At 36.1% G+C, this 12,940-nt stretch overlaps 1 protein-coding gene across 1 annotated transcript in view; it reads right to left on the minus strand.

Annotated features, from left to right (window-relative positions):
* PLXDC2 (plexin domain containing 2) overlaps positions 1–12,940 on the minus strand; it is a 241,864-nt gene that overhangs the window by 60,771 nt on the left and 168,153 nt on the right. The window contains exons 5-6 of the mRNA XM_071735081.1: positions 5,228–5,350; positions 2,324–2,442 (exon numbers count right to left, since the gene is read on the minus strand). Coding sequence (XP_071591182.1) covers positions 2,324–2,442; positions 5,228–5,350 — 242 coding nt within the window. The remainder of the gene's footprint in view (positions 1–2,323; positions 2,443–5,227; positions 5,351–12,940) is intronic.

A 12,940-nucleotide genomic window follows, 5' to 3' on the forward strand; every position in this document is an offset into this window, starting at 1 on the left:
TAAGTTTTTCTTTACAGACAACTTGTGTCAGACCAATGATTGGAAATTTTACTCAATTTTTCACCATTTAGGTGAAAAGCTAAGGTACCTTTAATGGAAATAGACAGGCTGCAAATAAAGAGAATGGCTAGAAAGCTCAGCCTCCAAATCCATTCTACAATGGAATTCACAATAGAATACACTAATTGTAACTTTCTAAGGTTTTACAAAAGTCTTTTGTCAAAAGATTTACGGACCACTAGTATGCTACTATTACCACTTTAAAAATTCTCCTTTAAAAATATGCAATAGTTCTAAAGTTATGTTTGGTAACCACATCCAAGGCAGGATTAAATGATGACAGAGGATTTATGATATTCTGGAGTGGAAAAAATGCAAATTAACCCATTTCTAAATTCCTTTATTTTTCCTGTCTCAGAATGAAAAGAACATTGATAAATCCTCCCCACAAAAGCACTGTGGTTCTGGAGGAAGTTTTCATCACTGCTGTAAGAGCAAGCATCCTAAACCATCATAGCAGAGACCTTGTTTATCCAGGGATTACATGACATAGTTGCATACAATTCTAGGGAACCTCATATGATTAATGAGGTGGCCTATTTCCTCCTGTCTTCCTAAATGAACAAAGTTTTTCACTGCATGGCAGCCTACACCGTCATTAATATTTATGCAAAATATTATCAATTTAGAGCAGGAGCTTCTATCATCCATATTAGACTCATTTTGCACAGGGCTGGACAGTTACATACAGGGCAGGGCATATCATAACCAACAATAGTTGTCACTTGAAAATGTTGCCATTTTAATGTCAGAATAAATACACAGTTCTTGACAAATTTATTTTTAAATTATAAATGGAAGTAGTGTTCCTCCCCACTTCTCTGGGTCTTGCAGGCAGGAACTTCTCTGTAGTCTTTAAAAAGATTGAGTTTTATTTAAAAAGGTTTCAAAACCAGGAGATAAGCAAATGTTTGGTGCACAATCCTCTATGAAGCACAGCCTGCATTGCACTAACCAGGGAACAGCTTTCATGAAGTGGGAGTTTATTTGAGACCTGTACATAAGATGCAGAAAGAGAGCCAAAGCAAACCTTGCCTCAGCATGTCTTTTATAAGATAAGGAAAGCCAGGTACATGGGCACATCAGAAGTTTCTTGTCTCTACAAAACTAATCCAGTAGGAATATCCTGCAGTAGTTCTTTCAAGGTGAAAAAAATCTATTGTAGGTGAAGATAGACTGCTGATAGTAGAATAACCCTGATCCTCACTAGCTTTCTAGTGAAAGGCAGAGAGAGGACTACTATTTTATTTTTTTTAAATTTCATTCAGATACATGGCTTCAACATAGGCATGAACAATGAACATGAAGATTTGCAACTGATCTGTAGCCAATTTTCTCCTAGTCTGGACAATCACTCACATGGTTGATTACATGGTTTTTAATGTAAGGAGGATAACAGAGAGAGGTAAATCTTGAAGAGAAAGTCACACCTTGCATGTAAAACTGAGATTAAAATAACCAAAAATGGTAGGAGATTGTTCTTCCTCAGAGACTTGTGATTATCTGCCTTCCAGTTCTCATTTGCATGAAATTCAACAGGAGGTATAGCATCTAGGCTATAGTCTTCAAGATTAAATACAGTCCAGTGATAGCAAGAAAAAAAATTTAAAAATCTAAAGTAAGAATTAAAATCCAGACACATTCGCAGAATGCAGAATTTGAGACAGCAACATATTGGTGCGTTGAAGGCAAACCAAATGGCCTCAATCAAAACAATTTTATCACCAAACAGACAGAAAACCTCGTGGAGCTACAGATACAAACCAATAATTTCTTCTTTGAAATATATGGACTTTGAAATACATCAGTTGCCAAGAAATGATAGCTGCAGGAAAAAGGGTATCTTTTAATCTAAAACTAAATAACAATTGATTCTGGAGTATTCTCAAACAGGCCTAAATTAGGTGAACTAATTAAGAAAAGTAGATCCCATGTTTCAAAACTCATGACGAATTTACATAACAACCAAAAATTTACTAAACCTTCAACACTTACAACCTTACAGCTGGAATCCGGAAGAAGCACATTTGAGCCATGCTGGTGGTTTTCAAATCCATCACATCAACATCATTTTTACAACAAAGTGTAATTTTCAGCACAGTAGTGATCTTACAAGCAGTATAATGGCATCATCTTAAATAGATGAACTTTCAAATATTTTCCCCCCTTGCTCTACACCCCCCCACCCCTGCAAATGCGGGTAGTTCCTAGTAGGTATAAAGTAATTTGTCTACTTAAATGACAATTTTCAGACCAAACTTACTTCTTTGTAGCCAAAAATGATACGCCCATCATTGAGAAGGGTGGCCTGAAAAGTGAAGCTGCCCAGGTTGTAATTATCCTGCAGATGTACATGGTCCCACTGGACAACTAGTGCTGTGCCTGTGAACCCCAGAGAGGGGGTAGAGAGGCAAAGGGAAGAAAAAATATGAGAAAAATATTAACTGACTATAGGAAAAGCATTTAACTGCAGTTACTTGAAAAAGGAATGTTTTTTTTTTTTTTTCTCTTTTTAGCTACTTTCAGCCCAAAGATATTACAAACATAAGTTGCAACTGAAATCCTCTTAAAGGCAGAAAACAGTGCCACAAATAACTATTTCAACTACTCACACAAAAGTCTGCTAAAGTAACAGAGGTCAAGCAATTTCTTTGGAATTGCACAAGGAGTCAACAACTAAAGGTAGGATTCAGCATTGAGAGTTCAGGTGTGATACCACAACCACTGCTCTGCAATGGCTTTTTTTTGTACAATTTATTATACACTATGAGAAGTGCTAATAGCATTGCCTGGTTAGTAAAAGCTATTATTTGTGGAATTCAGATTCTTCCATTAACTATGCATTAACATATATAGAATTAATTTTTTTATTCATGGTACAAGCCCTTGCTGAGATTCTGCAACTTGACAAGTATTAGCTGTTGGCAATAAATAAGTGTAGTTTAAATTAGAAACATAAAGAATTCATGGATGAGGTAAATATTATGTCTGGTGTGCAGAGGTTTAGTTGCAATAGGCTTGTTTAATATTCAAAAGTATTCTGGCTGAATATCCATTTATGGCACTAAAAATGTACCCCAAGCAACTTGAATGCCCTGTGAGCGTGTTTTACAGGTGTTAAGGGTTACAAACACATTCAAGCAGCTTGGCTGAAAGACACTTATGACCAAAACTGTGTTTACTGAAAATGAATTGTCTCTATTGCCTTTCTCAACATACTTCTCTCTCTGACACTAATGGGATTTCTGTGCTTTGATTCACAAATCTTGGGTCAGTATGCATCAGTGGGTGGGTCAGTATGCATCCAACTCAGTGCATTTTTAATATATTCTTGAAACATCTTTTAGCACAGATCTTTTGTGCTGTAACTTTCATTCACCCATCCTGGCAGGAGATGTCACAAATCTATAAACATGCAAATTTTTGGTGCATACTGCACCAAATCCACCACATTATTGTCTCATGTGTCTAGTACATGGTCAGTAAAGGTCCACAGGGTACATTTTTCCTTCTGTGATCACATTCATTAACTGCTTTCTGAATATCTATTTGATTGCATTAGACTTACTTTTAAAGGCACTTTAAAAGCTTTAAAATTATTGCAGCAAAAATAGCCAGAATTTCTTAAAGTCAGTCTTTGAGTACCTCAGATCTATGTACACCTCAGATCCCCAAGCTAAAGTGGAAGTCAGCTGCCTCCAAAATAGTCTTGTAATTCCCAGGGCATTTGTGCAGATTTGCATGTACACAAATTCATTGCAGTTAGATCCATGAGTGAGACTTTGACGGGCCTCCATGTTCTCTTGCTTGCTCACTACAGATGCTGCTCTAAAGCAGTATGCTTACTCATAGGTAAAAAAATATGGATTAATAGGAAATAAGGAGCTGAAAATACAATTTCTTCAGCTCCTAAGAGAGCAAATTCTTTGTCCTGGAACACACGGGGTCCAAAAGATCATTATGTCTTACAAATTAGAGGGACCCAAAATACCAAAGTTCAACCTTGTCATGAAAGCTATGTGACAGGGACCGGTACACCTGGTATGAAGACTGAAGATCAGGAATACAATAAGAATTGATAATATTTTCCTCAGAATCTTCAGATTCATTCAGTAAAGATGATGAATATCAGGTCATAATGTCAAAAAATTTATGAAATGAAAATAATTTTTTTCCTGTTTGAAAATTCTCTATGGAAGGGGTAGAATTTTTTCACGTAAGTCTATTTTATGCTGCAAGTAATGACTAGATTGAAAGCAAAGGTTACAGGATACATTTTGATTCCTGATCTAAGGAGTAAAAATTAACACAAATGGTTGGAAATGTGTTTTTTTGGACGTGTTTTTAATTTGTGTGAAATTTCACTAATTGAATAAACATATATAGTACGGCACAGGCTCATGCAGAAAGATTTAAAATAATCATAGATCTCATTATATTAAGTCAAGATACTAAACTCTCTAAGTTTTAAATTCAAAACAGTCACTGCCATTGTATTTTGTCACTAAAGGCCCAAGGTAAGGCACTAGGTGCCTTTCAGTCATATTGGTTATGTTTTCAAAATATCAATTACAGCAGCATTCATGAGGCAAATATGCACACGTTCAAGGCCTTTGAAATATATCAAAGAGCTTCAAGCATAACACTGCAGTTTGCTTTTTACCTTTTCATTTCTACCAGAGACTGCTGGGAACTTGGGATGTAGATGAACGTATTAGATTCTGATCCTGGGACTCCATGCACACTTAAGCATTGACAGGTTTATTAACTTTGTATCTGCCCTGCTCTGCCCTGCCATGGCATCCCACAAATCCTACTTTCATTTTAGATAGTGGGTAGATGTTACTAATGATATATATTTTGAAGTAACAGGAGCATGCACTTTTATACAAGACAGATTTTTTCCTTTTAACACTAATAAAACACATTGTTTCATTTTACCATCCCGAATATATCTGCCCAAGTAGGAAAAAGCATTAATTACTCCAACCATAATCGAAGTTAAGAACTGTCTATGGATGTCTAGCTATGTGTTTTATACAGCCTGTAAGTTTTGTTTGTTTGAGGTTTTTTTTAAATATTTTTTTTTTCCTCAAATTAGTTATTTAGGAGAATACGAAGAGCCAAGAGACACAGACACATTGACTTATGAAGGACAACTACATACCATTATCAAAGTATCTGACTGTTGAATTTCTTGACACACTGGGGTCAAAATTTGCCATTAAAGGTGCAATATATTGTGTAGCTGTTAGCATTCGGTGTACAACTTCTCCAGTATATATGAAACCTACAATAAAAAAAAAAAAGAGACCATAACGGTAACTTCTGAACAGATTTAATAAAATGGCAGGTTGAACTAGGCATTGCCAGAGCATTAAAGTGTCATTTGGCAGAAATAAATCCAGTTTTATAGTTAATTCAAGTAACAGCAAAAATTTCAGGAAAATGTCTGTGTTGACTGCCAGAAGAGCAAGATCCAAGGTAAATAATGGAACAACTAATTCAGGAAGCATATTTTCATACACAAATAAAAACAGAGCAAACTCAAGAACAACTCCACTTATGGAAAAAATGCAGATATGTAGCATTATCAAAATGAGTAACTTACCACCATGCTTATTCCATAGTACCTTCTATCTCTTAAAAAAATCTGCAACTTATTTTGCAAATTATTACCTCTTCAACCTAAAGTTGATTTTAAAACTCCTATCACACTAGAGTGAGTCTTCTCATAAGCTTTACTTTAGCTTTTGCTTTGCTGGTCAAAACTGACAAACTTTAAATTGTCTAGAGCTACAGGTAGATTTTTAAAACTAAGGTTTGCATATTACCTGTCCTCTTAAAGTATTTGCCAGATGGTGTCTTATGCTGAAATCTTAGCTTTTTCTCCTTCTACTAAATGAAGCATATTCCAACAAAAAACACCCCGATTACAAAGAGAATCACAGGATGTTGGGAGCTGGATTATTAGGGTTGGCTAAAAATTTTCTAAAAAAAAAAAATTCTATTTGGAAGCTACTTCACAGAAACTAAAGTCTTTACTGGCAAATGAAACAATATTTATGCTGGTTAGTGTTTTCTTTCTTCAGTCATAATGGAGAATCTCTCTTCCTCTACAGCCCCTTTTACTGTCAAGCCCAAGAGTTCCTTTCTTATGCTTCGTGTCATGGCAATGCAACAGATGATGACAAGAGCATATAAATCTCTCTGTACAACTCAATTATGAGATTCCAGAACTAAATACAAACTTGAACAACTGGAATTACTATCAAGGTAGAAATACCGTTTTCTAGCCAGCCCCATTTGGTATATATTAAAAAAATCATTAGTGTGCAAATTCACTTTCTTATGAATAATATCTGTATCCCAGCCACTGCAGGATGAGACAGGTTTGTTAAAAGACTTGTTTGATATGATATTGGGAATCTCTAAAAGCATGAAAAAAACCCCCAAAAAACAGTTTCTACAGTGCTTTAGGCATCCTTCTACTTCCATTCTCTTCTGAAACATGTTGGTAAATGTTAACTGTTCACAGAACTAGTTCTAGAGTCTTAGGATGGTATAAATAAAGAAACAAAAAGGGTGATTATTTGCAATAATCTAGAGGTGAAAGATGTGACCTAAGAAAAAGCCATATGTGGAAAAATACAACAAAAGGTTAAGTTGGAAACATCTGGGATCGACAAAGGGGTGAGCTAGAGATCTGGCTGCCTTTGATTACTTTAAACCAAATCTATATATTGAGAGGTATAATATTTTAGTATCTGGACATCTCCTAATGAATAAATTAATTTTAGAACTAAACTACAATTGTCTTTTTTTTTTTTTTTTTTTTTTGGTGTGGGTGAGAGGGATTCTTTCAGTTATGTCTCCACATATGTGGTTTTTTTGCTAATTGATAGAGAGAGGGAAACACCAATTTAAAAAATAAAACCACCCCCACATACTTACAAGTCATGAATAAACCTATAAACCAGAACTTTTGGATTACACAATTTTGGCTGTAATTTGACTCTATTACTCATCATTTTAGGACAGGAAACAGTGCTGCCAAAGTATAGTCCCTTAAATACATTTTAATTATTTCCTTTTCTTTTGCTGTCTACTTCTAAAATTTAATTCCCTTGAGAAGCATTCCCTCATGCTAAAATACATATAATTTCAAAGAATATTTGTGCTGCTTATTATCCTTACTGTCATGTGGATATGCATTTTAACACAATCTTGGGTAAGTCTATAGCCTTGAAAATACTTCTCAAAAAGATTTTAAAGGCAATATAAACAAAACTTTTGAATACATATTAATGCATTAGAATTAGTCGTCATACTTCAGTACTTATTAATTCACTTCACAACGGTCCTATCTTTACATACGATTTCCCTTTCATGCTTTCATCCCCTTTAAAGTACAAATGTCACTGTTATAACTAATAATGAGGCAGATACAATAGGACATGAAAGGACTTAATTGTGCTGGAACACATGAGTAACTAAATCAGCCCAGGTAATTAGTAACCACAGAGTGTATTCCGAAGTGTTTGCCGGATGCAGCTTTACTTTAGACAAAAAATGGAAAGCAGGAGGTGGATGATAGCTGGGAAGCAAGCAGGCCTTGCATGAAGATCATTCTAATGAGAACTCCAGTCATGCGTTGGAACAACTTGAAAAGAACCACAAAGTCATTTCAAATCATTCCAGAGATTCAAAGGCTGAAGCCACTGTTGAGCATGAACATTTTATCATCGCCACTACAACTTAAAGAAAGGAGCAAATGTAAAATTAACTTATTCCTGAATGGACTTCCGCAGAAAATTGGCTTATACTATCTGTGACCTAATTTTCTGACAGTGGTAAATGGCCATGGTTGATTCCTTTAGTCAAGGAAGAATTTTTCAGACCTGCAACTTCCTGAACCACTTAATCTCTCCTTTGTGGGAGGGGTTGGTAGAGCTCTTTTCCAAAACTCTCCACAAGTCCTCTAGCTAGAAGCATAATACACTCCTAAATACTGGAATGAAGACAAATAGGAAAGAGTGCTCAGCATTTTGTAACTTTTATATGTATATATAAATCTAACTAAAACTAAGGATGAACTAATGCTAAAACCACTTGTAAATCAGGGAGGATGTACTCTGAGTCCTAATAGCTTACAAATGCACTCACACAGAGTGGAAAACCATAAATATATATAACAAATTAAATGTGAAACACACTTGCACTTGATGAAGGATCATGATTTTAAACTGCATTTTACATCTGAATTTATCTGTTCCAAAATATGGTCCGTATCCATAACATATTGGATTTTAAAGTATTAGATCTACATATAAGATTTAACATACAAGATTGCAACAATTTGCATGCAAGCTTTCTGTTGTTTCTTTTTTCTACTTGTAGCTGTGTGCAGAGTAAGTACCTCTTAGAAAGCTTTTTTACAATGTTTGGCGAGTGTGAAGAACAACAAAATAGAGGTTTGAACACCACAGGCAATGAGTCCTTTGAAGTCGCTTTTGTACTCTATAAATAAATGATAGGATGTGGGATAGTCAGGCAACATGAAAATGAAACATCAAGGTTAATAACTATTTTCTCCCTTCTAAGACCTTGCATGAGCAAAAAACCTGAGTCTGATTTTTTGTATGGGACATTATAATGAACTTCTGAATTTTAAAATTTTGCTGAATTACAAAATAAATCACTTTAGACTATAATAGAATGGAAGAACTGTCTTTAAACATCTGCAACAGCTGGCCATATCTTAAAAGCATCATATCAACTACAGGGCATAAATGAATTACACTCCTATGTGCTTGTGATGAGTAGGATCCATTTTGAAAATATATATTTTATATGCTCAGTACTCCTGCAAAGGTTTTATGCCAATTCAGACTTTTACCTATGTGGTGAGCTGACCTTTGTCAGCTGCCACACGGCCACTTGGCTGCTCCCTCACTCGAGGCTGATCTCCTCTACAGATGCTTTGGTGCCTGGATGACCTCCTCTCCCTGCTCTCATTTCAGTGTTTGCTGGGTTGTTTTCTCATACTTTTTTCAGTGCCACCAGCTTGGCTGATGGGGTCAGCTGTGTCCTGCAGTTGGTCCATTACAGCTGGCTGTTATGTGACTGTCAGACACAGGGCAGTCACTCACTAAACTACCTCTATAGAGGCAGCCACCTCACTACCAAAACCTTGCCACAGACCCTTAACACAATCTAAGACTTAACCTAAACTTTTAGAATTGTTTTATATATTACCTATTTCATATTTTGTTTTATATATCAACATTTTCCTAATATGCAACAATGACATTATTTACCTGAATGACTGGAATTTCTTGTCATTTATTAAGAGGTTTTTTATTTATTTAAAAATTATTAATTTTCTAGTAGGACATAGGTGGAAAGTTGCAGTTGAAATAGAGCACTTATAAACCAGCAGCAATAGCTCATCATCAGGTCAGGTCACTCCCACTGTATAATAATTTCTGTCTTCTAAAATGGGAAAAATATTCAGGCAAAAAGAAAATGATCTAGAGAAAAAGAATCGTTGTGTCTGCTGGAAATATTTTTCAAAAAATAATGGTGCTAAATAACAGGAATGAAATAAGTTGATGCGGGATTACTACTTTCAAATAGCCATGACATTACTTTCATAATAACATGTAAAAGTTTGCCTATTCTACACAATTATCTTTATTGGAAATAAACACTTGAAACAACATTTCTTTCAACCTGAAATATCAAGTAATGCATTTGACAAGAATAGGAATGCTCAAAAGCACCTTGTATAGCTGCCAACAAGAAGTTTGATACAGGCCTCAAAAAAACCCTGTAATTATCTTTCCCTTCTTTCAATAAATCTGAAGAATTTGAGAACTTGACTGAACGGCAGGTAACTTCTACAGACCAACACTTCTTATCAGGTGTTTTTGCCACCATGGTACAAGTTGTCTCATGTATCTTTTGAAGCAGCATTCACGTTTTAGGTACAGAGAACAATATTACTTTCATGATCTACAAAGCCTAATGTGGTTCAAAGGCAACTAAATTCCCTTCCACATCAGTTGACATCTGACGTGTGTCAGAGTCCCCAGTGAAGGCTTTTTCTGCCACACAATGTGTGAAGATGTGGACTCATACGGAAGCAAACGACACACCACGTACATTTTTCTTGACACAGCTTACCTAATTCCAGAACAGAGAGGTGAAAAGATGTTATTTGGAATGTGAGACCGAATGAAAATTATGCATTAAAAAAATATGAACGAAGTTGTACAAGAATGTGGAGCTCGGAACAACAGCAAACCTGGCCATCTCATACAAAATATTAAATGCAGAAAGAAATAAGACTGCTTTGGAAAAAATAAATTCTTTCCCTTATCAGGCAGCTAATGTTAAGTAAAACCATATGCTAAAACCATTATAATGCAACAGGCTGTGGTTATTTAGCTGGAAAAGGAATTGCCTGCCAGCAGTGGCTGAACAATGAAAGGTTTTGCATGAGAGAGACTGCCACTGGGCAAAGGCAGAGCTGCCACTCGAGCTCACAGTTCAGTGAGGGTTTACTTGACTGCTCTTGCAGCATATAAACTAGAGGCAAAATAGCAGAGCAGCTTCCAAAAAATGGAACTAAGAGGAAAGTGGTTTTCCCTAAGAGGGTAGGCTCCAATCCAAATCACCCAAGGGAAAGCCTTGATTTCAGCTTGTGTATTCACATATGCAGTAAGCTTTGTAGAGATATAAAAACACAGTCACATACACCATGAAATATCTTGCTGCACAAAGGAATAATTCCTTTCATTTCACCCTGTTCATTATCTTAAGCAGGGTGAGAATATGCAACTTCTGCTGCTCATTTTCCTCCAAAATGCTCCGAAAACTGTTTGTGCAGCCAAGAGAGAAAACTGCAGAGGAACTGCCAGGAGCATCCAAGCTCTTTGGCTGCTTCTCTTTTGGTCTCAGTACAATCAAAGCCAACTGAGAGGATCTACCCTGGAGTATTTGGTGGTGTCTCATGTCACCCCAAATTTACCCCAATGAGTAGCAGTGCCTCTACTCTGTCTTTACGATCCTAGACCCAGCACACCGCCTATTTTTAATGGAAACCAGCGTCAGCACAAGTACAGTACTGTGCAGATTAAGATTTACCACAATTTTCCCAACTTTAACACCCCAAAGAAGCAACTATACATTGTTGAATATATAGATAACATTGGGTTCTGTAATCTAATTTATCCGAGGATCTATCTATCCGAGTTTCCATCCCTGATGAAAAAGATGGTAGGAAAGAAATAATTAAAGATTTTCCTTAGGCTTATTTAAAAATCACACCTTAACAGCTGTGCGGCTGAATAAGTGTTAGTACCTAGTCTCTTTCAAGAAAATTTTGGCATCCCTGACTAAGACAGAAATAAGATGCTCACAACTTAATGGGGGGTAAAAAGTACCACATTGATGTCTCCAGCTGCCTGAGATAGTGTCTTACCAAAGAAAAAAACTTGGGAAGTGGATTAGGAATTCTTCCTCTGAGTTCTCCAGTTTGCTGACTCACTGGTACTGAAAAAAGGTACATTCATTTATCTTGTTAAATTACTGTTTTCCAGAACAGTAGGAAAAACAGATCAAAGATAGGGACTGAGAAGAGGGACATGAGAGTTTATATGAATATCCTGTAGGACTGAGGCTCTGATCATAATTTCAGAAATTTTAAAAATTCTCAGATTCTGAGACAAATAATATATTCAATTCTGCCCAACAACATTTCAGCATATATGCATTAGTTTAGTCTTAAAGACCTTTTTAGCAGCTTCTGGATATTCCTATTTGTAAGTAGAAAGCTACAAATAAATCAAATAGGGAAATCAGAGTATTGTTTGTTAGTGTTTTTACCTGTGGAGCACTGATTTAAGTAGTGAAATAAGAGCTAGTAAAACATAGCTGCACCTTTCTAAAGATTACTGGGCTGTAGCAACAGCTTTGCCAAAGGCAGGAAGGGACCTGCAGCTTCTGTCCTTAGGGCACCCTCCTGTGCTCAATCACCCCAATACCTTGGTCCAGACCCATAAATGAGCCCAGCTCATCAGGCTCAGCCCACAGGCCTCCCATACAACATATCTTTTATTTGCCAGACACATATGTACCTACAAAAAGAAATGCTCAAACCAAAAATTAAGCCATTGCAATCTGTCACTGTGTGAACAGCTATTCTTTAATGCACTTTTTCTTTAGTAAGATGGCAAAGAACACAACAATGATTTAGGAAAGTTATGGCCTTGTCGGCCTTCAAAAGAAACAGCCAAGCTTTCCCCAGGAGAAAGGTGAGAAAATTTCAGAAGTGTTACTTCGGCACGTATAAGCATCAGCTGAGATCTGTATGAGATAGAGTACACAAACATAACTCAAGAAGATAGATATTTGTCTTTTCAAAGCGTCAGATAATTTCAATTTTTTCTACCACTGAAAAATACCATCCTTTAAGCAACTGGCTTTCATGAAGTGCCATGTGTAAATGAGACCATAGAAAGTAGACTCCTCCTATAAAAACACTTCCATACACATTAACACCTCTTCTTGCTAATCTCTCTAATAAATATAATTGTTCTAAGTGGTAGGGAAAGATTCAGCCCTTTTGTTGCAGCTACTCTTCTCCAGGGTTATACACATTACTACTTCAGATGCATCTTTTCATTAGATTAGAAGACATTGTTTGGACTGGCACTGTATGAGCATTTTCTTGAAATAGTTATTACATTAGTTTAATGTCACTCTTTTATTGAATTTACCTTGGTGCAATTCTAACCAACACAATTAAATGAACTGCAAAAAGCATACTAACTCCTCAACCAGTAAGAAAGTATTTGAGCTTTATGAGTGTGTA

Source organism: Heliangelus exortis, chromosome 2 (genome assembly GCF_036169615.1).
Source record: "Heliangelus exortis chromosome 2, bHelExo1.hap1, whole genome shotgun sequence".
NCBI lineage: Eukaryota > Metazoa > Chordata > Aves > Apodiformes > Trochilidae > Heliangelus > Heliangelus exortis.